This window comes from Ranitomeya imitator, chromosome 2 (assembly GCF_032444005.1).
Source record: "Ranitomeya imitator isolate aRanImi1 chromosome 2, aRanImi1.pri, whole genome shotgun sequence".
NCBI classification, from domain to species: domain Eukaryota; kingdom Metazoa; phylum Chordata; class Amphibia; order Anura; family Dendrobatidae; genus Ranitomeya; species Ranitomeya imitator.
In genome coordinates, this window is record NC_091283.1 from 625,777,862 (window position 1) to 625,801,191 (window position 23,330).

Consider the following 23,330-nt stretch of genomic DNA (forward strand, 5'->3'; position numbering starts at 1 on the left):
TGTCCATGGTTTTTGGAGGTTTTGGATCCCTGTCTGGTTCCTCCTGCCTTGCTGCCAAATCAGCAAAGATAAGTGTCTGGTTTTTGTTTCTGTGGCACACATGCTGTGTGCTAAATTATTTCAGTGCTATTCATTTGTTTTTTCTTGTCCAGCTTAGATTGTGTCAATATTTTCTCAGTCTTGTTGGATTCTCTGGAGTTGCAGATATACGTTCCACGTCTTTAGTTAGATGGTGGAATTTTTGTACTTTCTGCTGTGGATATTTTTGGAAGGGTTTTAATACTGACCGCTTAGTATTCTGTCCTATACTTTCCTTTTTAGCTAGAGTGGCCTCTTTTGCTAAAATCCTGTTTTCTGCCTGCGTGTGTCTTTCCTCTACTACTCACAGTCAATATTCGTGGGGGGCTGCCTATCCTTTGGGGTTCTGCTCGGAGGCAAGGTAGATTTCCTATTTCTATCTATAGGGGTATTTAGTTCTCCGGCTGTGTCGAGGTGTCTAGGATTTGTTAGGCACACCCCACGGCTACTTCTAGTTGCGGTGTTAGTATAGGATTTGCGGTCAGTATAGTTTCCACCTACTCCAGAGAAAGATTCATGCGGCTCCAAGGTCCACCGGATCATAACAGTTAAGGTACCGTTACACTAAATGATTTACCAAAGATCACGACCAGCGATACGACCTGGCCGTGATCGTTGGTAAGTAGTGTTGAGCATTCCGATACCGCAAGTATCGGGTATCGGCCGATACTTGCGGTATCGGAATTCCGATACCGAGATCCGATACTTTTGTGGTATCGGGTATCGGTATCGGATACATAGAGATGTGTAAAATAAAGAATTAAAATAAAAAATATTGATATATTTACCTCTCCGGCGGCCCCTGGACTCAGCGCGGGTAACCAGCAGGCTTCTTTGTTCAAAATCAGCGCTTTTAGGACCTGAGAATCACGTCCCGGCTTCTGATTGGTCGCGGGCGGCCCATGTGACCGCCACGCGACCAATCACAAGCCGTGACGTCATTCGCAGGTCTTTAAAAATGAGCGCGTTAATGACTTTCAAAGACGTCGCGGCTTGTGATTGGTCGCGGCCACGCGACCAATCACAAGCCGCTACGTCTTTGAAAGCCATTAACGCGCTCATTTTTAAAGACCTGCGAATGACGTCACGGCTTGTGATTGGTCGCGTGGCGGTCACATGGGCCGCCCGCGACCAATCAGAAGCCGGGACGTGATTCTCAGGTCCTAAAAGCGCTGATTTTGAACAAAGAAGCCTGCCGGTTACCCGCGCTGAGTTCAGGGGCCGCCGGAGAGGTAAATATATCAATATTTTTTATTTTTATTCTTTATTTTACACATCCCTATGGATCCCAGGGCCTGAAGGAGAGTTTCCTCTCCTTCAGACCCTGGGAACCATGAGAATACCTTCCGATACTTGATGTCCCATTGACTTGTATTGGTATCGGATATCGGTATCGGCGATATCCGATATTTTTCGGGTATCGGCCGATACTATCCGATACCGATACTTTCAAGTATCGGACGGTATCGCTCAACACTATTGGTAAGAGGTTGTGTGGTCGCTGGGGAGCTGTCACACAGACAGCTCTCCAGCGACCAACGATGCCGAAGTCCCCGGGTAAGCAGGGTAAACATCGGGTTACTAAGCGCAGGGCCCCAAAAAACACTACATACTTACATTCTGGTGTCTGTCACATCCCTCGCCGTCAGCTTTCCGCACTGACTGTGTCATTGCCGGCCGTAAAGCAGAGCACAGCGGTGACGTTACCGCTGTGCTCTGCTTTTACTTTACGGCCGGCAGGTGCTCAGTCAGTGCGGGAAGCTGACTGCGAGGGACGTGACAGACACCGGAATGTAAGTAATGATTTTTGTTTTTTTTTGTTTATTTTTACATTTACAATGATAACCAGGGTAAACATTGGGTTGCTAAGCGCAGCCCTGCGCTTAGTAACCCGATGTTTACCCTGGTTACAAGCGAACACATCGCTGGATTGGCGTCACACACGCCGATCTAGCGATGACAGCGGGTGATCCAGCGGCGAAATAAAGTTCTGGCCTTTTAGCTCCGACCAGCGATATCACAGTAGGATCCTGATCGCTGCTGCGTGTCAAACACAACGAGATCGCTATCCAGGACACTGCAACGTCACAGATCGCTGTCGTTCTCGTTCAAAAGTTGCTCAGTGTGACAGTACCTTTACACTGTTGTGGAGAGTCCGCAAACGAGCTTATGCTAAGGGTTTGTTTACATGATCAGATAATCCTTTCAAGGATGAATGTTCATACCTCACAACTAGAAAACAATTGACCAAACTAGAAAATAAGGGCTTAAGGTACCTTCACACTGAACGATATCGCTAGCGATTTGTGACGTTGCAGCGTCCTGGCTAGCGATATCGTTCAGTTTGACATGCAGCAGCGATCAGGATCCTGCTGTGATATCGTTGGTCGGAGCTAGAAGGCCAGAACTTTGTTTCGTCGCTGGACTCCCTGCAGGCATCGCTGAATCGGCGTGTGTGACGCCGATTCAGCGATGTCTTCACTTGTAACCAGGGTAAACATTGGGTTACTAAGCGCAGGGCCGCGCATAGTAACCCGATATTTACCCTGGTTACCATTGTAAAAGTAAAAAAAAAAAAAACAGTACATACTCACATTCTGATGTCTGTCATGACCCCCGGCGTCCACGAGAGCTTCTCTGCACTGACGGTCAGCGCCGGCCGTAAAGCAGAGCACAGCGGTGACGTCACCGCTGTTACGGCCGACGCTGACACATTCAGTGCAGGGAAGCTCTCAGCAGCAGCGCGTGCATTAGCAAGCGCTCCTGCCGAAAGCAGTTTTAACCCTGTGGACGACGGCGGGGGACGTGACAGACATCAGAATGTGAGTATGTACTGTTTTTTTTTTTTAACTTTTACAATGGTAACCAGGGTAAATATCGGGTTACTAAGCGCGGCCCTGTACTTAGTAACCCGATGTTTACCCTGGTTACCCGGGTGCTGCAGGGGGACTTCGGCATCGTTGAAGACAGTTTCAACTATGCCGAAGTCGTTCCCCTGATCATTGGTCGTTGGAGAGAGCTGCTGTGTGACAGCTCCCCAGCGACCACACAACGAATTGCCAACAATCACGGCTAGGTCGTATCGCTGGTCGTAATCGTTAGTAAGTCGTTTAGTGTAACGGTACCTTTAGTGTATTTTCAACCATTCTATTCACGATTCTTATAAAGATCGTTATACTGTAACATCAAACATCGTGCACTGTGTTCTAATTGGCAGATATCTATTTAGGACTTTTGTCTGTCTAATTGTTGAATGATTGAGCAATTGCCATTTTCATTACACGATTTTCTACAGATGAATGAGACTTTTTTTTACTTGTCTAAACGATTTCATGCAAGATGAAATACGCACCGTTCAGTCACTCAACCAATTCGCATTCTACAATTATGATGTATCAGTCTTACAATCTTACAGATTATTGGCCAGTGTAAATGAGCCTTTAGGGAATGTTCACATGACCATAGATTTGGTCCAAGTGTTGTCTGTGAAAAAAATTGACTACACTTGGAAAGTGTTAGGACCAATGTTATTCAGTTGCCCCTCCACTGTTCAGATGAATGTTTTTCTTCATGGACCAGAAGTCTGTGAAACAAAAATCACATCATGCATTACATTTTTCTGTATTTGAGTTAGACTCGCTTATTCCAGTCTATGGGTGCTGTTGTGAATTCTGTGGTCAAGCTCCCTCCTGTGGTAATGAGTGGTACTTCGGCTGGTTCTGTCTATGAGTTTCCTTCCGCAGGTGACGAGGTTAAGTCGTTAGGTGCTGCTCTACTTAACTCCACCTAGTTCTTTGTTCCTGGCCTCCAGTCAATGTTCCAGTATTGGCCTTGCTTTCTCCTGGATGTTCCTGTGGCCTGTCTGCCTTGCATGAGCTAAGTTTTGCTTATGTTACTTTGTTTCCTAAATTTTCTGTCCAGCTTGCTATATTGGTTTTTCTTGCTGCTGGAAGCTCTGAGACACAGAGGGAGCACCTCCGTACCGTTAGTCGGTGCGGAGGGTCTTTTTGTCCCCTCTGGGTGGTTGTTTGTAGGTTTTTGTGCTGACCGCAAAGCTATCTTTCCTATCCTCGGTCTATTCAGTAATTCGGGCCTCACTTTGCTAAAATCTATTTTCATCTCTTTGTTTGTATTTTCATCTTACTCACAGTCATTATATGTGGGGGGCTGCCTTTTCCTTTGGGGATTTTCTCTGAGGCAAGGTAGGCTTATTTTTCTAACTTCAGGTTAGCTAGTTTCTCAGGCTGTGACGAGGCGCCTAGGTTCTGGTCAGGAGCGCTCCACGGCTACCTTTAGTGTGGTATGATAGGATCAGGGATTGCGGTCAGCAGAGTTCCCACGTCTCAGAGCTCGTCCTTTTTTGTAACTAAACAGGTCACTTGTGTGCGCTTAACCACTAGGTCCATTGTGGTTCTGAATCACCTGTTCATAACAGTTCTGGAGGCCCAAAGTACTAATGCTTCTCAATAGAGGGAAAGGAGAAGTTCTGAGACCATTTTTTTTTCTTTGCACTGTGTTTTGTCTTTTTTCCCCTAGACATTTGGGTGGTTCAGAACACAGGTGTTGTGATGGACATTCAAGCTCTGTCCTCTTTGATGGATAATCTCGCTATAAGTGTACAGAACATTCAAGATTTAGTGGGTCAGAATCCTATGTTAGAACCTAAAATTCCTATTCCTGAGTTATTTTCTGGAGATAGAGCTAAATTTCTGAATTTCAAAAATAATTGTAAACTATTTCTGGCTTTGAAACCCCGCTCCTCTGGTCACCCAGTTCAACAAGTAAAGATCATTATTTCTTTATTACGCGGCGACCCTCAAGATTGGGCATTTTCTCTTGCGCCAGGAGATCCTGCATTATGTAATATTGATGCGTTTTTTCTGGCGCTCGGATTGCTGTATGATGAACCTAATTCAGTGGATCAGGCAGAGAAAAATTTGCTGGCTCTGTGTCAGGGTCAGGATGAGGTAGAGATATATTGTCAGAAGTTTAGGAAGTGGTCTGTGCTCACTCATTGTAATGAATGCGCGCTGGCAGCAATTTTCAGAAAAGGTCTCTCTGAAGCCCTTAAGGATGTCATGGTGGGATTTCCTATGCCTGCTGGTCTGAATGAGTCTATGTCTTTGGCTATTCAGATCGATCGACGCTTGCGTGAGCGTAAAACTGTGCACCATTTGGCGGTATTATCTGAGCATGGACCTGAGCCTATGCAGTGCGATAGGACTTTGACCAGAGCTGAACGGCAAGAACACAGACGACGGAATGGGCTGTGTTTTTATTGTGGTGATTCCACTCATGCTATCTCCGATTGTCCTAAGCGCATTAAGCGGTCCGCTAGGTCTGCCACCATTGGTACTGTACAGTCGAAATTTCTTTTGTCAGTTACTTTGATCTGCTCTTTGTCATCCTATTCCGTCATGGCATTTGTGGATGCAGGCGCTGCCCTGAATTTGATGGACTTGGAATATGCTAGGCGCTGTGGGTTTTCCTTGGAGCCCTTGCAGCATCCTATTCCATTGAGAGGAATGGATGCTACGCCTTTGGCCAAGAATAAGCCTCAGTATTGGACCCAGCTGACCATGTGCATGGCTCCTGCGCATCAGGAGGATATTTCCTTTTTGGTGTTACATAATTTGCATGATGTGGTCGTGTTGAGGTTGCCATGGCTACAAGTCCATAATCCAGTATTGGATTGGAAATCAATGTCTGTGTCCAGCTGGGGTTGTCAGGGGGTACATGGTGATGTTCCATTTCTGTCTATTTCATCATCCACCCCTTCTGAGGTCCCAGAGTTCTTGTCAGATTACCAGGATGTATTTGATGAGCCCAAGTCCAGTGCCCTACCTCCGCATAGGGATTGTGATTGTGCTATCGATTTGATTCTTGGTAGTAAATTTCCTAAAGGTCGACTGTTTAATTTGTCTGTACCTGAGCACGCCGCTATGCAGAGTTACGTAAAGGAATCCTTGGAGAAGGGTCATATTCGTCCGTCGTCTTCACTATTGGGAGCAGGGTTCTTTTTTGTGGCCAAGAAGGATGGTTCGCTGAGACCTTGTATTGAATACCGCCTTCTAAATAAAATCCCGATCGAATTTCAGTACCCCTTGCTGTCTGATTTGTTCGCTCGGATTAAGGGGGCTAGTTGGTTCACCAAGATAGATCTTCGTGGTGCGTATAATCTTGTGCGTATTAAACAGGGTGATGAATGGAAAACAGCATTTAATACGCCCGAGGGCCATTTTGAGTACCTGGTGATGCCATTCGGACTTTCTAATGCTCCATCAGTGTTTCAGTCCTTTATGCATGACATCTTCCGAGAGTACCTGGATAGATTCCTGATTGTATACTTGGATGATATTTTGGTCTTCTCGGATGATTGGGAGTCTCACGTGAAGCAGGTCAGAATGGTGTTCCAGATTCTGCGTGCGAATTCTTTGTTTGTGAAGGGGTCTAAGTGTCTCTTTAGTGTTCCGAAGGTTTCATTTTTGGGTTTCATTTTTTCCCCTTCTACTATGGAAATGGACCCTGTTAAAGTTCGAGCCATTCATGATTGGACTCAGCCGACATCTCTGAAGAGTCTGCAAAAGTTCCTGGGTTTTGCAAATTTTTATCGTCGCTTCATCAATAATTTTTCTTGTATTGCTAAACCGTTGACTGATTTGACCAAGAAGGGTGCTGATGTGGTCAATTGGTCTTCTGCTGCTGTGGAAGCTTTTCAAGAGTTGAAGCGTCGTTTTTCTTCTGCCACTGTGTTGTGCCAACCAGATGTTTCGCTCCCGTTCCAGGTCGAGGTTGATGCTTCTGAGATTGGAGCAGGGGCTGTTTTGTAGCAAAGAAGTTCTGATGGCTCGGTGATGAAGCCATGCGCCTTCTTTTCCAGGAAGTTTTTGCCTGCTGAGCGTAATTATGATGTTGGCAATCGTGAGTTGCTGGCCATGAAGTGGGCATTCGAGGAGTGGCGTCATTGGCTTGAAGGAGCTAAGCATCGCGTGGTGGTCTTGACTGATCACAAGAACTTGATTTATCTCGAGTCAGCCAAGCGGTTGAATCCTAGACAGGCTCGTTGGTCGCTGTTTTTCTCCCGTTTCGACTTTGTGGTTTCGTACCTTCCGGGCTCAAAAAATGAAAAGGCGGATGCCCTGTCTAGGAGTTTTGTGCCCGACTCTCCAGGTTTGTCTGAGCCGGCGAGTGTTCTCAAGGAGGGGGTAATTTTGTCTGCCATCTCCCCTGTTTTTCGGCGGGTGCTACAAAAATTTCAGGCTAATAGACCTGACCGTTGCCCAGCGGAGAGACTGTTTGTCCCTGATAAATGGACGAGTAGAGTTATCTCTGAGGTTCATTGTTCGGTGTTGGCTGGTCATCCTGGAATCTTTGGTACCAGAGATTTGGTGGCTAGATCCTTTTAGTGGCCGTCTCTGTCGCGGGATGTGCGTTCATTTGTGCAGTCCTGTGGGATTTGTGCTCGGGCTAAGCCCTGCTGTTCTCGTGCCAGTGGGTTGCTTTTGCCCTTGCCAGTTCCGAAGAGGCCCTGGACACATATCTCTATGGATTTTATTTCGGATCTCCCCATCTCTCAAAAGATGTCGGTCATTTGGGTTGTTTGTGATCGCTTTTCTAAGATGGTCCATTTGGTACCCTTGTCTAAATTGCCCTCCTCCTCTTATTTGGTGCCATTGTTATTCCAGCATGTGGTTCGTTTACATGGCATTCCGGAGAACATCGTTTCTGATAGAGGTTCCCAGTTTGTGTCGAGGTTTTGGCGAGCCTTTTGTGCTAGGATGGGCATTGATTTGTCTTTTTCCTCGACTTTCCATCCTCAGACAAATGGACAGACGGAACGAACCAATCAGACCTTGGAAACATATCTGAGATGTTTTGTTTCTGCCGATCAGGATGATTGGGTGTCCTTTTTGCCTTTGGCTGAGTTCGCCCTTAATAATCGGGCCAGCTCGGCTACTTTGGTTTTGCCGTTTTTCTGCAATTCCAGCTTCCATCCTCGTTTCTCTTCAGGGCAGGTTGAGTCTTCTGACTGTCCTGGTGTGGATACTGTGGTGGATAGATTGCAGCAGATTTGGACTCATGTGGTGGACAATTTGACATTGTCTCAGGAGAAGGCTCAGCGTTTCGCTAACTGCAGACGCTGTGTGGGTCCCCGACTTCGTGTTGGGGATTTGGTTTGGTTGTCATCTCGTTATATCCCTATGAAAGATTCTTCTCCTAAGTTTAAGCCTCGTTTCATTGGTCCGTATAGGATTTCTGAGGTTCTTAATCCTGTGTCTTTTCGTTTGACCCTTCCAGCTTCTTTTTCCATCCATAACGTGTTCCATAGGTCATTGTTGGTGAGATACGTGGCACCTATGGTTCCATCCGTTGATCCTCCTGCCCCGGTTTTGGTTGAGGGGGAGTTGGAGTATATAGTGGAGAAGATTTTGGATTCTCGTATTTCGAGACGGAAACTCCAGTACCTGGTTAAGTGGAAGGGTTATGGTCAGGAAGATAATTCCTGGGTCTTTGCCTCTGATGTTCATGCTGCCGATCTGGTTCGTGCCTTTCATTTGGCTCATCCTGGTCGGCCTGGGGGCTCTGGTGAGGGTTCGGTGACCCCTCCTCAAGGGGGGGGTACTGTTGTGAATTCTGTGGTCAAGCTCCCTCCTGTGGTAATGAGTGGTACTTCGGCTGGTTCTGTCTATGAGTTTCCTTCCGCAGGTGACGAGGTTAAGTCGTTAGGTGCTGCTCTACTTAACTCCACCTAGTTCTTTGTTCCTGGCCTCCAGTCAATGTTCCAGTATTGGCCTTGCTTTCTCCTGGATGTTCCTGTGGCCTGTCTGCCTTGCATGAGCTAAGTTTTGCTTATGTTACTTTGTTTCCTAAATTTTCTGTCCAGCTTGCTATATTGGTTTTTCTTGCTGCTGGAAGCTCTGAGACACAGAGGGAGCACCTCCGTACCGTTAGTCGGTGCGGAGGGTCTTTTTGTCCCCTCTGGGTGGTTGTTTGTAGGTGTTTGTGCTGACCGCAAAGCTATCTTTCCTATCCTCGGTCTATTCAGTAAGTCGGGCCTCACTTTGCTAAAATCTATTTTCATCTCTTTGTTTGTATTTTCATCTTACTCACAGTCATTATATGTGGGGGGCTGCCTTTTCCTTTGGGGAATTTCTCTGAGGCAAGGTAGGCTTATTTTTCCATCTTCAGGTTAGCTAGTTTCTCAGGCTGTGACGAGACGCCTAGGTTCTGGACAGGAGCGCTCCACGGCTACCTTTAGTGTGGTATGATAGGATCAGGGATTGCGGTCAGCAGAGTTCCCACGTCTCAGAGCTCGTCCTTTTTTGTAACTAAACAGGTCACTTGTGTGCGCTTAACCACTAGGTCCATTGTGGTTCTGAATCACCTGTTCATAACAGGGTGCTCAGAAAACATTGCATCCCATCCAGAACTGTATTGCATCTGCTCTGATTTTTATTAATGGCTGATGTATAAAAATGATGCTATATGGATTGAACACGAATTACAATACAGGTGAAAAATTGTCCATTTATTCAGGAAGAAAATCAGGCAATTTTATATATGCTTGTGTCAACTTCACCTAGTGCCCGTCATTCCCATTATATGGCTGTGGGCCAAACTATGGTTCTGCCATCTTTTTCTTCATCCATCCTGGCCAGCTCTCCCATACACAGGAGTGCTTGCTCGGGCAAGCATTACTATGGTTTCTATGAGACAGCCACTGACAGACATGTCATCCAGTGGCTTATCTCCAGGAGAACAAGAGGATCAGAAATTTGGACATGTCTGACCATTATTTCCCCCACGCTCAGTTGTCCTGGGCCCCCATACATTTTAGACTCTTGATCAAACCTGTTGACATCAATTGGTGCAGCAAACATTAGTGTAATGTGGATAGTAGGAATAAGGGAGAGTTTGTAGATCATTTCATCTTTTTCTGAGCTCTTCTCAGCTGATTTATGACCACAGACGGCTTCACAGTTGAATGTGCAGGAAATCTAACAGCCTATAAAATACAACCTGTGCAACATTTTTAATAAGACACAATTGAATCATTTTAAGCCTTAAATACATGCACTAAAATAAAAAATCTCCCTAAAGGTAGACAACCCCTTATAATATTTGCTATTTATTTAAGCCTTTCTCTGCATATATCTTTTTTATCTAATTTGCAAACATTGCTGCAGGGTATGTTAGTGTTATACAAATTATTAAATCATAACTGTTATTCCCCCTGGTTTTTCTACTTGGATTAAGGTGTTTTTATGTTTTATTGTGAACCATCAATGAATCCAAATTCAGTTTACAATTTTATATTGATCAGCAGAAAATTAAATACAATAACAGGAATTATTTATGTTCATTCACAAATGTCCAATTGCTTTGTTGTGCTGACTTTGAGGGTATGTGCACACGTTGCGGATTTTGTGCGGATTTCGCCTGCATTTTTACACCTGTAGATTCCCATTATGAAATAGGTGTAAAACACTGCGGAATCCGCAGAAAGAATTGACATGCTGCGGAAAATAAACCGCTGCGTTTCCGCGAGGTATTTTCCGCAGCATGTGCACTGAGGATTTGGTTTTCCATAGGATTACATGGTACTGTATAACGCATGGAAAACTGCTGTGAATCCACAGCGCCAAATCCTCTGCAGATCCGCAGGAAAATCCGCAACGTGTGCACATACCCTGAAAGGGTTGTCTGTTAGATTGGACATCAGGGCACATTTACTAAGGGAACGTCTCATGCTGCGCTGCCACATGCATCTGACAGCCATTGTCGCCTACATGGGCTAATGAGGGCACAAGTTTGTGAGAACACGGAATTTGCTGTAATGTTTTTGATGTCAAAAACACTGTGAACCTGATGTGCCCTATTTAATAAGATCCATCAGTTTTTGGGGGACCTGATTGAAACACATCTATCATTTCTGAATTAGCAGCTTTTGAGAACATGGGTGTTTCTGCTTAGTTTCTAAAATACCCAAAATGTAAAGACAAGTCATGATGTGCACAGTGCCTTGTGGCAAAATGGTTTTTATAGTGTTTTTGGAAAATACTATTGACTTTTTCACAGATCCTCAAACACAATGCTCTTTTATGATCTCTACTCTTCAAGTAATATGATCAGATTAATGTTTTAGCGTAAAAGTTAAAAAAAAAAAAACACTTCATACTTACCTTCCGCTGTCTGTCCTTCGGCGTTCTGCTTCTCTGCACTGTGTAAGCACAGCGGCCGGAAAGCAGAGCACAGTGGTGACATCACTGCTCTGCTTTCCGGCCGCTGTGCTTACACAGTGCAGAGAAGCAGAACGCCGAAGGACAGACAACGGAAGGTAAGTATGTATTTTTTTTTTTTACATTTACGCTGGTAACCAGGGTAAACATCGGGTTACTAAGCGCGGCCCTGCGCTTAGTAACCCGATGTTTACCCTGGTTACCAGGGGACCGGCATCGTTGGTCGCTGGAGAGCTGTCTGTGACAGCTCTCCAGTGGCCAAACAGCGATGCTGCAGTGATCGGGATTGTTGTCTGGATTGCTGCAGCGTCGCTAAATGTGAAGGTACCATAAGAATTATCACTTGCTCCTCCACCAACCAGGCTGATTGTTTTTCTCCAGCCAAGGAGATCTCAAGCTAACAATTTTTGAGCAAACAACCCCCCCCCCCCCTTTGTCCACCTTCACATTTAATAGTGCAGGGTGCATGTGAAATCTGACATTGTGGGTGATAGGAAAGAGGCTTTCCCCCTAATACAGCTTCCTGTAGCCACAGGCTCCATTTTGTGACATCCCACCCCCTTCCCTGTTCTTTGGCATCTACTTTAGACAGAGAGAAAAACATTCATGTCAAATAAAATGTCTGAAGGAAACAAAGCGTTTCAACAAAACCTTCAGTCATTGCCTTCTCACAACATAAAAAACACAGACCTCTTTTTAGGCATGATATTTATACAACACACCTGTGTATTTAATGGTAATTAGTTGCAAATGTCCATTCTTTATTAGCAAAAAGACAAAAAATCTTGACAACAATGAATTACAATAGATTTCCATGCTTTTTCCAGAATAGATGAGTTTCAATCCTTGCTCAGCCAGATCAGTGTTTGCCTCATGCTGTGCTCCCTTCACTACTAATTTTCAGACCCATTAAGTTCAGGTTCCCTTCAGCCAATATCGATGGGTTCGATTGATGGTCCAATTTGTATGGGAGCGCCATCAACTGATGATAGGGGCAGCTGTCAATCATGTATGTCCAATTTTGGACTGCTGATCGCATTGCTCTCTCTGAGCTAAGCTGACAGCTGACATGTCAGTGGCGCTCTCTTAGAGAGCAGAAGAGTGCTGGGCCGAGCAATCGCTTCTGTTGAACAGTCGGTTTAGATGGCTGTTGGACGGACGATTGGCCAAATCCTCGCTCATCCGACAGTCTTCTCGTGTATGGCCAGCTCTATGGAATACAGATGAAAATAGATTCAAAATAGTCAAAGGTTTTCATGGGTATAATTGCTCTAATTGATTACAGTGCAATCTTCAAGGCCAAGTTCTCACCTTGCATAAATACTGATTTTGTGCTTTTTATCCTTGTGTTTTCTGCAGCGGTTTACACAAAAGTACACAATGTGGCTGTGGGGGCATCATACCATGTGCACGTATGTGGGGGCATCATCATACTAATCTGAGAGCAGGGCAATATATAGTCCGAGACCTGTAACCCTGATTCCTGCCATGTGTCACTTACTGGGCTGCTTAGTGTAGTTTTGATAAAATCACTGTTTTATCATCATGCGATTATCATTAGAGGAATAGTAAACCTGCTGCAATGCTAGACCTGCAGAAGATAAATTACAGGTTTTATCTAAAATATACAAACAGGTCCAGTATGTAATGTGATTCTGGAGTAAGGGTTTCTTCTCAGACGGTGTAGAAAAAACCTAGTGACCGGTTTACTGTAAGGATTTGTGCACACGATAAACGCTGCAGGTTGAATGCTGCATACTTGTGCAGCGTCCAATCCACAGCATCCAGATGTTACGGCACAGAGGACGGGATTTCAAGAAATCTTATGCCCACTATCAGTGTCGGACTGGTGTGCCAAGGGCCCACCAGTAACATTGACTTTGGGGGCCCACTTTTCACCTGCATACAAATATTATACTACCCTCAGACACAAAGTTACCTATATCTCTACATAATAACAAACTAGCTAGTTTGGTTACTGAATGATGATATGCTATTTTTTTCTGTACAGAGTAAATCATGTGAATTATGCCAAGTACTGCCCATACAGTGGGGTTGGTGGCCCAGACCTGCACAGGGGCCCACCGGGCGATTCCCCTGTTACCCTGTGGGCCAGTCCGAGCCTGCCCACTATTCGTTCACCTATGCCTGTTTATCAGACGAACATGCGGCGCGTCTTTCCAGGACGCAGCATGTCTTTTTATCTTTCTGAGATTCGAGCCTCGCAAGAGAAATTTCACCCGTACAATGTATTAGGGGCGGTGAATCTGCACGGTTCAGGGAACACATGCGAATATCGCTGCGTGTAATAACCGGCAGCAATTGTTCCATATAGAATGGAGGGGTGGGGGCGGGAGCGTCACTTTTTGGTTCTATATATTTTTTCACATTTATATGTTTCCATTACCTAAAAATTAGCTGTAATAAGTTAAAATGTAAAGGGGTTATCCCACAAGGGATATTTATCACTTCTCATCCAATAGGTGATAAATGTCTGATTAACTCAGTTACGAGCTTTAATGGAGCAGTGCCTGAGCGTTACTAATGTCACTGCATTCAGTGGAGTGATTTAGCAGATTTAGCAGATTTTTTAATATGTCTTAAAGGGGTTGTTCAGTCCTGTGACTACAGACTTCTGAATCTTCTGCACGCTGTGAGGATTCTCCAGCGCCGACACAGGGAGCCAGTGGTCATGTAAAGAATGTAATCTGCATACTCCTGGCCACATTCTGACAAGATGGCCGTGGCCTCGCTCAATGCAGGTGAATTGAGTCAAGCCAGAAACCGTCGAGTCGGGAGTATGCATCATATCTTGAAGTGTCACAAAACTTTTGCACAATTCGAAGTTATATAAAACTTTTGTGATGTTTGTGGTTTTTGCACTAGTTTCTGCCAGCTCTGCCAATACTGGGCACAATGCCAGTCTTAATTGGGTCCAGAATATCATATAAACCTAGAAGACACATAAAATGAAACTAAAAGCAGTGATTTAATACCTTTTTAGCTTCAGAAAATAGTATTCTCAGAACTTAACGTAAACCTCAGCTGATACGTACTGCCCACACCGTGTGCAGCATGTGTCAGACACTAGATATATCCACTCGGCCAGGTATGTTTCACTCCGGAACACTGTGATGTCCGACTAGTCTACAGTGCGGTCTTTATCACCAGCGGCTTTTAAAGAATGTTTTTCTCTGAAACGCCGCTGTGTTTCAGAGTCAGACATACCTGTTTGAATTAATTTAACCAGCGTCTGATACATGCTGCCTACGGATTGGGCAACATGTGTAACGTGGCAAATGGTGGTAGCCGAGGGTGAGATATAGCAAGGTACCTATATCATAGGGGCACATTATGCACTTATTGGCTTTTATCTGCTAGCTGGGTGGTATGCTGGCATGTTATGACATCTGAATTGTATCTATCATTTTTTGATCATGTTGCTCTATAGTAGTACCAGTAAATTCCCAATACTTATATGGGGCCAATGATATGGTGTTATCAAGATGTTGCTGAGTGTGGCAGGGTGTGGCCGCCATGATTTGATGCATCCATCACCCAGAGCTGATAGGCCTGATGTTCCAAGAATTATTGGCATGTTTGACAACAAATCCAATGTTGTACAAAGAATCCTCAGGAAACACTGGGATACTAAGAGCTGATCCCGAGTTAAGAGATTTCATCCCACCAACCCCTAAAATTACTTACCGGAAGGTTAGATCCATCAGAGACCGATTGGTCCACAGTTTCTACGAAAAAGGGAAACCACCTGGCACGTGGTTAGACCGCAAACCGTGTGGTACTTTTAGATGTGGAGACTGTAAGTTCTGCCCGTGGGTTAGAAGGGAGAAATCCTTTTGGGGTACCACATCAGAAAGGGTCTATTTTATTTGAGACTTTGCAAACTGTAAGACAGAAGGGGTAGTATACATGGCTTCCTGCTTGTGTCCACTCAATTATGTCGGGAAAACAAAAAGGGACCTACGCAGGCGCATTGGCAAACATCTTGGTGACATCAAGCACAAAAGGGATACACCTCTAGCAAAACATGTTAGGTTTGTTCATCAAGATGATCCCAAGGTGCTGTCATTCTGTGTCCTTGAGGTAGTGCGACGGAACCCATGGGGTGGGAATTTAAATAAACTTCTTCTTCAAAAAGAATGTCAATAGATATTCAAACTACGAACTCTTGTGCCGGATTGCTTAAATGAGCAACAAAATTATTGTTGCTTTATGATTCAAATGTCCTTTATCACTAGCCAGAATCAAGACTGTTAGGTTTTATCCAGTCATTATATCGCATATCTTTCTATATATCTTTTGTTAATCTTTGGCATTATTTTCTTTCCTTGTCTTAGATACCTGGTATTATGGGGGCACTATTCTGATTAAAAAAAATGTATGGCTATCTGTGTAAATATGTGCTCCTGTTTGTAACATTGCAGCTTTAGAATGCAAATATATGCTCCTTCTTGTAACATTGTGTTTAAATGTAGTCCGGGTGGCAGTGTGTGTAATAGATTGCGTTTGTATGTTGGTGCATATAGGGCAATGTCTATACTTTAGCAGGATATGTTGCCTTGGGGGGATGATCCGGACACAAAGCGTGGGCCCTACACACTGGTTGGCTGCTATACACATGGGTTAACACTGTGCTTAATTACGCAGTTTCCCTGTTGGCGGCGCATGCGCGGTAGTGTTTGGCTGTTTGCCATAATATAGCTGATGTAAGACCGACGCATGCGCTGTATGCAGTGTGTAGTGATCTTATCGGTTCATGTGACCTGTACATCTAGCATCTCCCAGGAGGGGGAGCATGTGCACTGTAGATTGGTGCGACTTGCCTTCAAGGTAATGGCGCTGCTCACCCCAATGCAGGGCTCTCTCATAGACCGTTTGGAGGAGTGGCGAATCTGGGTATACCCGCCAAACAGGAAGCAGCTGGCATACCACATTAAGGAGGATGTTTCTATGTGTAGTCTGCAGCCTTTTTTTTGGACAACTCTCTACTGTCATGTGATTATTGAATCTCTCCTGATGAACCCGTGTGTAGGGGAAACACGTCGAGAGTCTATTTGTTTCATGTGAGGAGTCTCTTCATCGGGACCCTAAACTGTCTATACACCACAGACTAACAGATGAGTATAAATTGTATTATCAAGGTACCTATATCATAGGGGCACATTATGCACCTATTGGCTTTTTTCTGCTAGCTGGGTGGTATGCTGGCATGTTATGACATCTGAATTGCATCTATCATTTTTTGAGCATGTTGCTCTATAGTAGTACCAGTAAATTCCCAATACTTATATGGGGCCAATGATATGGTGTTATCAAGATGTTGCTGAGTCCCTAGACGCCTATTCTGTACGTGTTTATACACCTGATATTGTGTACATGGGGGATGAATGACATATTCTGTCTCATCTCTTACATCACATTTCTGGTTGGTCCCATTCATTTTATACAACACAATATACCATTACACGATTGTGACAGGCCGTCTGGCCTTCTATTTCCAACTATCATCTTATAGGGTATAAGCAGGAGATTAGGGACAGCCACCGTACGAGCGGGGGCGCCATTCTCGTGTTAGGGTGCCAACCTCTGCATCTAGGTAGGCAGATATATAGGTGTTTTTTGTAGTGTCTAGGGAAATATCACCCATTTCTACACATCTATTGAATGAGTAAGCGGCAGCACTCTCTTGTCACTGGTTCAAGGTACTACTGCATGATATCTTAAGGTGGGCTTACATCTCTATCTTTTCTAATAGAGGTTATTAGTGCCTGGGTAGATATCATCCTAGTCATACCAGGGGAAGATATCCCCTTACAATTTTCTATAGCCCAAACCATATAGGCTATTCTACTTTAGGGTATTTCTACCTATTTGTTCTTAATCAATATTTAATAAAGGTTATATACATTTTTACAGGGTTTCTTTTCTGTAAACCGGTGTTCTTCCCTTGTTGGTTATTTAGTTTGTGAGAAGTCTTTCCTGCCCTGGCATAATACATGAAGATGGGGTCCTGGCTGGGTGTGTGGACCTTAGCTTCGGGATGTCACACCCTTGCAGGCAGCATGGTTGCCGGTGACTTTGGCTGGCCAGGACCAGGTTTTACAAAGCTCAATGAGAGAGACAACTACTTAAAATGGAACGGTCTTTTACCGAACAGTAACTTGGTGGGAGTTATGTACAAAAGATAGTGGGTGCATAACTTCATGAACATTTCACTTAATACATGGAACATCTTCCTACACATTTTCTTTCTTCCCTTACTTAGTCCTCTGACTTCACCATGATTCAGCATGGTACTTCATAACCTTCCCTCAACCTCCTATTAAAAGTGAATATGATCTCTGCCACAGTAGTTGGGTATAGACAGAACACGTTGAACAGAGCTGTGCTGTTCTGCTAAGTTCATTGCTTACATCCAATCAACTCCACAGTTGAAAACAGCTGTGTAGTGTGGGTGCTGGATGATGGACCCCCATCTATCTGATAAGATAAAGCTATCTGATCTGGAGGCCATCAGTATCTTAAAGAGAACCTGACGCTTGATTCACATTGCTCAATTTTCAGACAGCATGACTTAGGGCCTGGCAGCACAATTGCAACCAGGTTTTTTTTTCTCTGAATCGTTTCAGTGTTTTAGAAGAAGCATAGTTTAAAGATTCGGCAAGATGTGTTGAGATTACCCCTCCACACTGCTCAATCTCCTGTAGTGTGGCGGTGAGACGTTGCATCAGACTCATTCCATCTCTGTCAGCTGGATCTTTAAACTTAGGCAGTGATTCACGTTGTGCATAGTTTGCGCAGCTAAAATCAAGTGACAGGTTGCCTTTAATTACATGAAAGCCCTTCAACTCTTGCTTTTCAAGAAACTGAATTTTTTTTTTATCAAAAGGCTATATTTGTCTTCCTCAGAAACTCATAGGATTGTGTTAAAATGCCTTCTGATAGCTGTCTCTAATGATTCCATCATACACCTGAATGCTCAACTCAAGAGCTGATTCTTCTCATATCTTCCAATGTAGGAGAGTCAGGAGGCCACCATCCCAATTTAGCAGACTTTAACATAATGGATATGGAGCCAGCTTAATTCCTTTATGTATATTGCTGTGCACAATCTCAGCAGTCTGTGCAATGTACACAGTCTCCCTGATTCACCAACACACTTAACATTTGTCTTTTACCAGGAGATAATTATATTAAGTGATAGCACATGTGACAAGTCAAACAGTGATCTCCCCATGTCTAGCATGCAAAATAAGCACCACACTTGACTGCGTATCACCAAGATTGGTCCTTCATTCTAATGACATCATCCACCCCACTCAATACCAAATTCCCCATAAAAAATGCTTAGTACCGAACGAATTAAGACATGACCATTCTTTTCTTTGGATAAATTGGCCACAGCGGCCATTTTATTGACAAAACAAGCATAAATAACACCAATTATACAATTGTGTAAAAAACTTGAGGGGAGGGTTCTTGGAGCTAAAAAATCTGGCACACCATGGGCCCCCCCACAAACTTATAACAAAAACCTTCTTTACCCTCAGCCGTAACCACCAGCTCGAGGGACCATGTAACCCGTTTCCGGGCAAACAAACTCCAAAGCTCTCGAGGTAAACTCCCCTTCCAGAGCCCGTAAACCAAAGCCAGATCAACCCCACAAAACCTCAACTCCAAGAACCCCACCCCCCCGCCAAACCAGCCACTGTGACGACAATATGAACATGAACTCCCTAGAAGTAAATAACCTGGTTAATTCCAGATGCCCCAACCCAAACTAATCACCCAAGCCCCAACCCCAAAAAAGGGAGGGTGGGTGGGTCTTCTCTCCTTGCTGATGCAACGTGCAGTGTCCCTTCCCGCGCTTTTTGCCCCAAAACCCGCCCCTCCTCAACCTAAGCACCCGCTCCGTTTTATCCCCTTTGAACCAATCCCACTGCGCTTATTACAGCCCCCCCCCCCACTTGTTTATAGATCAAAGTAAAAAAATTGGCTATAGACATTTAATATCTCAGTAACAGTTCTCATAACTAATAGATTAAATTGCTAAACCTGCCAATAGGTGATCTAATGTACACGGGAACTTCATGACTCTCCACAGCTTAAAGCTGTTACACATAACTAGTTATTGAACCCGTTCTACGCCTGGGTGGTGAGCATTTATATTGGTATATGGTCTCCATCCTGGTATGTTTCTTTCATCCTGCGCCCTAATCTTGTCATGTGCTGCTACCATCTTGCGCCCCCATCCTGTCATGTGCAGCCCCCATCTTGTTTTGTGTGCCTCCATCTTGTGATGTGCTACTGTCTTCCTGAGCACTCATCCTGTCATGTGCTCCAATCCTGTACCCCAATGCTGTCATGTGGTGGTCCCATCCTGTACCCCAATCCTGTCATGTGGTGGTCCCATCCTGTACCCCAATCCTGTCATGTGGTGCTCCCATACTCCACCCCAATCCTGTCATGTGCTGCTACCATCATGCGCCCCCTTTCTGTCATGTGCTGCTCCCATCCTGTGCCCTTATCCTGCCATGTGCTGCTCCTATCCTGTGCCCCCATCCTGTCATGTGCTGCTCACATCCTGTCATGTGCTGCTGCCATCCTGCTCCCCCATTCTGTCATATGCTGCTCCCATCCTACTTCCCCTTTCTGACATGTGCTGCTCCCATCCTGTGACCCCATGCTATCATGCTTTGCTCCCATCTTGAGCCCCCATTCTGTCATGTACTCCTCCCATCCTACGCCCCAGTTTTGTCATATGCTGCTACCATCCTGCGGCCACATTTTGTAATTTGCTGCTCTCATCCTGCGCCCCCATCATGTCATGTGCTGCTGCCATCCTGCACCCCTGTTCTGTCATGTGCTGCCCTATTCTGTCATGTGCTGCTCCCATCCTGCGCCATTGTTCTGTAATTTGCTGCTCCCATCCATATGCCCCATACGCTGCTCCATAAAGGTTGATGGCCCCCATAAGATGCTCCATAGTATATGCTCTGTATGCTGCTCCATAAAGGTTGATGGCCCCCATAAGATGCTCCATAGTATTATATGCTCTGTATGCTGCTGCAATAAAAAAAAAAATAACATACTCCCCTATCGTCGCTGGGCGCCGAGTGCTGGGGGGCCTGAGTAGGCGGGGACACCGGCGCGCTGTGGGGGTCAGGTGCCTGAGTCGGCACTAGCTCAGGCCCACGGCACTTGCTATAGTCACCTGGCCCTGATCCACTGCTGCGTGCCGCTCCGTCTTCCGGGTCCTCTGGCTGTGACTGTTCAGTCAGAGGGCGGCGCGCATTAAGCGCGTCATCGCGTCCTCTGAACTGAACGTCAAAGGCAGAGGATGTCGAGGATGGAGCAGCGCGCATCGGTGGAACGGGACAGGTGAATATAGCCGGACCCATTGCACGGCGTTAATTGCGACATTTTCGCCGTGCAACGCAGTCCGTTAGCGTTAACCCATTTACGCAATGTGAACCTAGCCTAATTGTGGGGAGAGTAGAGGACAATGTGAGCTGTCTTCAGCACCCGGCGCCTGAGAACAGAGCAAAGTGTGCTGGCTTGTCTCAGGTGTAGATGCGCGTGATACTGATGCGGCACACGTATGAAACACAGGGCATCTCCGATACTGTTTTTTTCCAGTACCGTAAATATTAGGACATGTGATGGAGGCCTAAGATGGATGACTGACTACCAGAAAGAGCTGAAAGAATGAGGGGGTGACCTCCTACTGTGACTATCTGCCAGGAAGAGATGAGTGACGAATAAACACCCTTACTGTCACTGACTTCTAGGGACAGCTGAGAGAGACAGCGGGACAACGGAGTGACCAGATGACAGGTCAATGATCCCTTAATGACCTAATGGCCAATAATGGTTGATGGCAGAAACAGTACTCTGGAGTATAAACCATTGAGAAAGAAAATCAGGAGCGGGATTATGGCTGGTGGTGTTGGAGTTTCCTTTTTGGCTGGAGGAACATTGCATCTGTCCTATATCACACTGGCATAAAAAAGTATCAAGATTTAATAGTATTTTCATTACCATCATAAACAGAATATCAAATGCAACCCAAAGGATGTCCTATATACGACGGTCTACCCAACCATGGACCGCTTCCTGCCTCTCAGTCTGACTTCGTCCAGTTTTTTAATGACGGGGCTGGATTTCTTGGAGGCGGCTGTGTAGCTTTGGAGCAGAGCTCTGAACACGTCCTCTGTCTGGGGGTGAGTGCTGAGGAAAGCCTTTTCCAAAACATAAAGGTCGACACCTTTATCTTCTGGGAGAGCAGAGATGAAGCTCAGGCCGAAATCGATCAGCACCAGGTTCAGGTCCGGATGTGAAGGCCGTAGGAGCATGTTCGAGGTGGTCAGGTCCCCATGGACGACATCCTCATCATGCATCCAGGCCAATATCTGACCAATCCTTTCTGCAAGGCTGTACAGGCTGCTGCCATGTTCTTGCGCTGTCATTATGAAGTCCCGAACAGTGACTGATCCTTCTATATCCTCCAGGTAGATGCAGTTAGAGACATAATCAACAAAATAAACCACAGGAGTGGCAATACCTGCCTTCCTGCACCTGAAGATTGAGCGCACCTCCTGGGCGGTCCGCCGGTGTGTCAGCTTCTCGTCCAGGGGAAACGCTCCTTCACTACAGCCGCTTTCCCCAGGAAACTTCCCCGGTACACCCGAGCCTCAGCCCCCTGCTTCATGAGCTGCAGCCCCCCAGGTACCGCCGAGTCCGCTCCCTGCTTATGCTGTCCACGCTGTTCTCCACAGCATTCATGGTAAAGGGTAAACCCAAGCATCCTGTAGTGAAAGCATGAACAGGTTGTCTAACAGGGTAGATCAGAGGCAGAGGTACCAAGTTACCAGCCATAGTGGGGACAGCCAGCATACCAGGTATGGTATGGTGCTCCATCTGTGTCATTGACGAGAAGGCAATTGATCTTTGCTGAATTGGGGGAGACTCGGGGTTTTGGTTTCCCTTCCGAGAGATTGTGTACTGGTTAGGGTCTTTACCATCCTTACGCAGCATGTCCGGCAAGGTCTGTCTTTGAGCATTTATAAACCAGTTGGAAATCTACATGTACAGCACTGCTAAGACTTTGCATGGTATTGCAGAGCAGCCCCATGTAAGGCAATAAGGCCACGCTGCAATACCACAAAGTCAAGAGAGGCACTATTTAAGGGGGCAAATCATTTTTCTTTCAATCTTTTTTTTTTTTTTTTTTGCAACAAGTACAAAAACATTGACTGGTTCCAGAAAACCAATTTTGTTACCCCTATCACCGCTATTGTGTCATTATTATACAACTATCCTAAAATACTGGCTTCAAAGGAGAACCACTATGTACTCATATATAAGAAATCATTGGGGGTCGTACCTGCAGCACTGTGAGACGAGTCTGTAGAGATAACATATCTTTCTCCGTGTCTGAGGGATAAGCATTGTGTCTGTGCTCATACAACCAGTCGTGTAGGACTTTCACAGCCTCTTTCGGCAGATTGCCTCTGCGCTTCCTCTTTGACCCGGGAACTTCCAGCTCCACGCTGTCATGCTCACTGTCAGTCAGGATACATTCCTTTATGTTGGCCATAATTGGTCCTGTGGTGAGAAACATTGGGTCAAACAATGGTAGAGATATACACAGCATGAAAAATGTATGTTCTACATAGTGTAGAAATGGCCGTCATGAACAATCTACCAGGACTGAAAGGCATCACTGCACTACAGGAGTCTGGTTTCTTCCTGAAAATGGCCAGAGAGTGGTGAGGGGCTTCATTTACACATGAGGGTCATCCTACTTAGCATTGTCTAGACTTCCTTCAATCAGACATCACATACCTAAAGGATACACCATAAATATTTGATAGATATGGGTCTTAAAAGGCAATATCATGTGCATAAGCCATAAAACATAGAAAGAATAAAATAGTGAAAAATAGAAGTATGTAAACTACTAATCTCATGGGACTCCTATAAGTAAAC

At 45.2% G+C, this 23,330-nt stretch overlaps 1 protein-coding gene and 1 pseudogene across 1 annotated transcript; both read right to left on the reverse strand.

The window, feature by feature from the left end:
* Positions 1-12,350: 12,350 nt before the first annotated feature.
* Positions 12,351-22,942, reverse strand: LOC138667645 (homeobox protein AKR-like). Its single transcript, XM_069755770.1, has 2 exons — positions 22,726-22,942; positions 12,351-12,528 (listed from the first exon to the last, which is right to left on the reverse strand). Exons 1-2 carry the CDS (start codon positions 22,936-22,938, stop codon positions 12,391-12,393), a joined length of 351 nt encoding a protein of 116 aa, XP_069611871.1. The 5' UTR covers positions 22,939-22,942; the 3' UTR covers positions 12,351-12,390.
* On the reverse strand, positions 21,345-22,376 carry LOC138667894 (EKC/KEOPS complex subunit Tp53rkb pseudogene; annotated as a pseudogene).
* Positions 22,943-23,330: the final 388 nt, after the last annotated feature.

Bases quoted from the DNA above. Each gene is read 5' to 3' on its own strand.
- LOC138667645 (XM_069755770.1), bottom strand. From the start codon at position 22,938: ATGGCCAACATAAAGGAATGTATCCTGACTGACAGTGAGCATGACAGC. The intron at 12,529-22,725 runs GTACGACCCCCA...TGTATTCCATAG, and splicing joins CTCGTCTCACAGTGCTGCAG to AGCTGGCCATACACGAGAAG.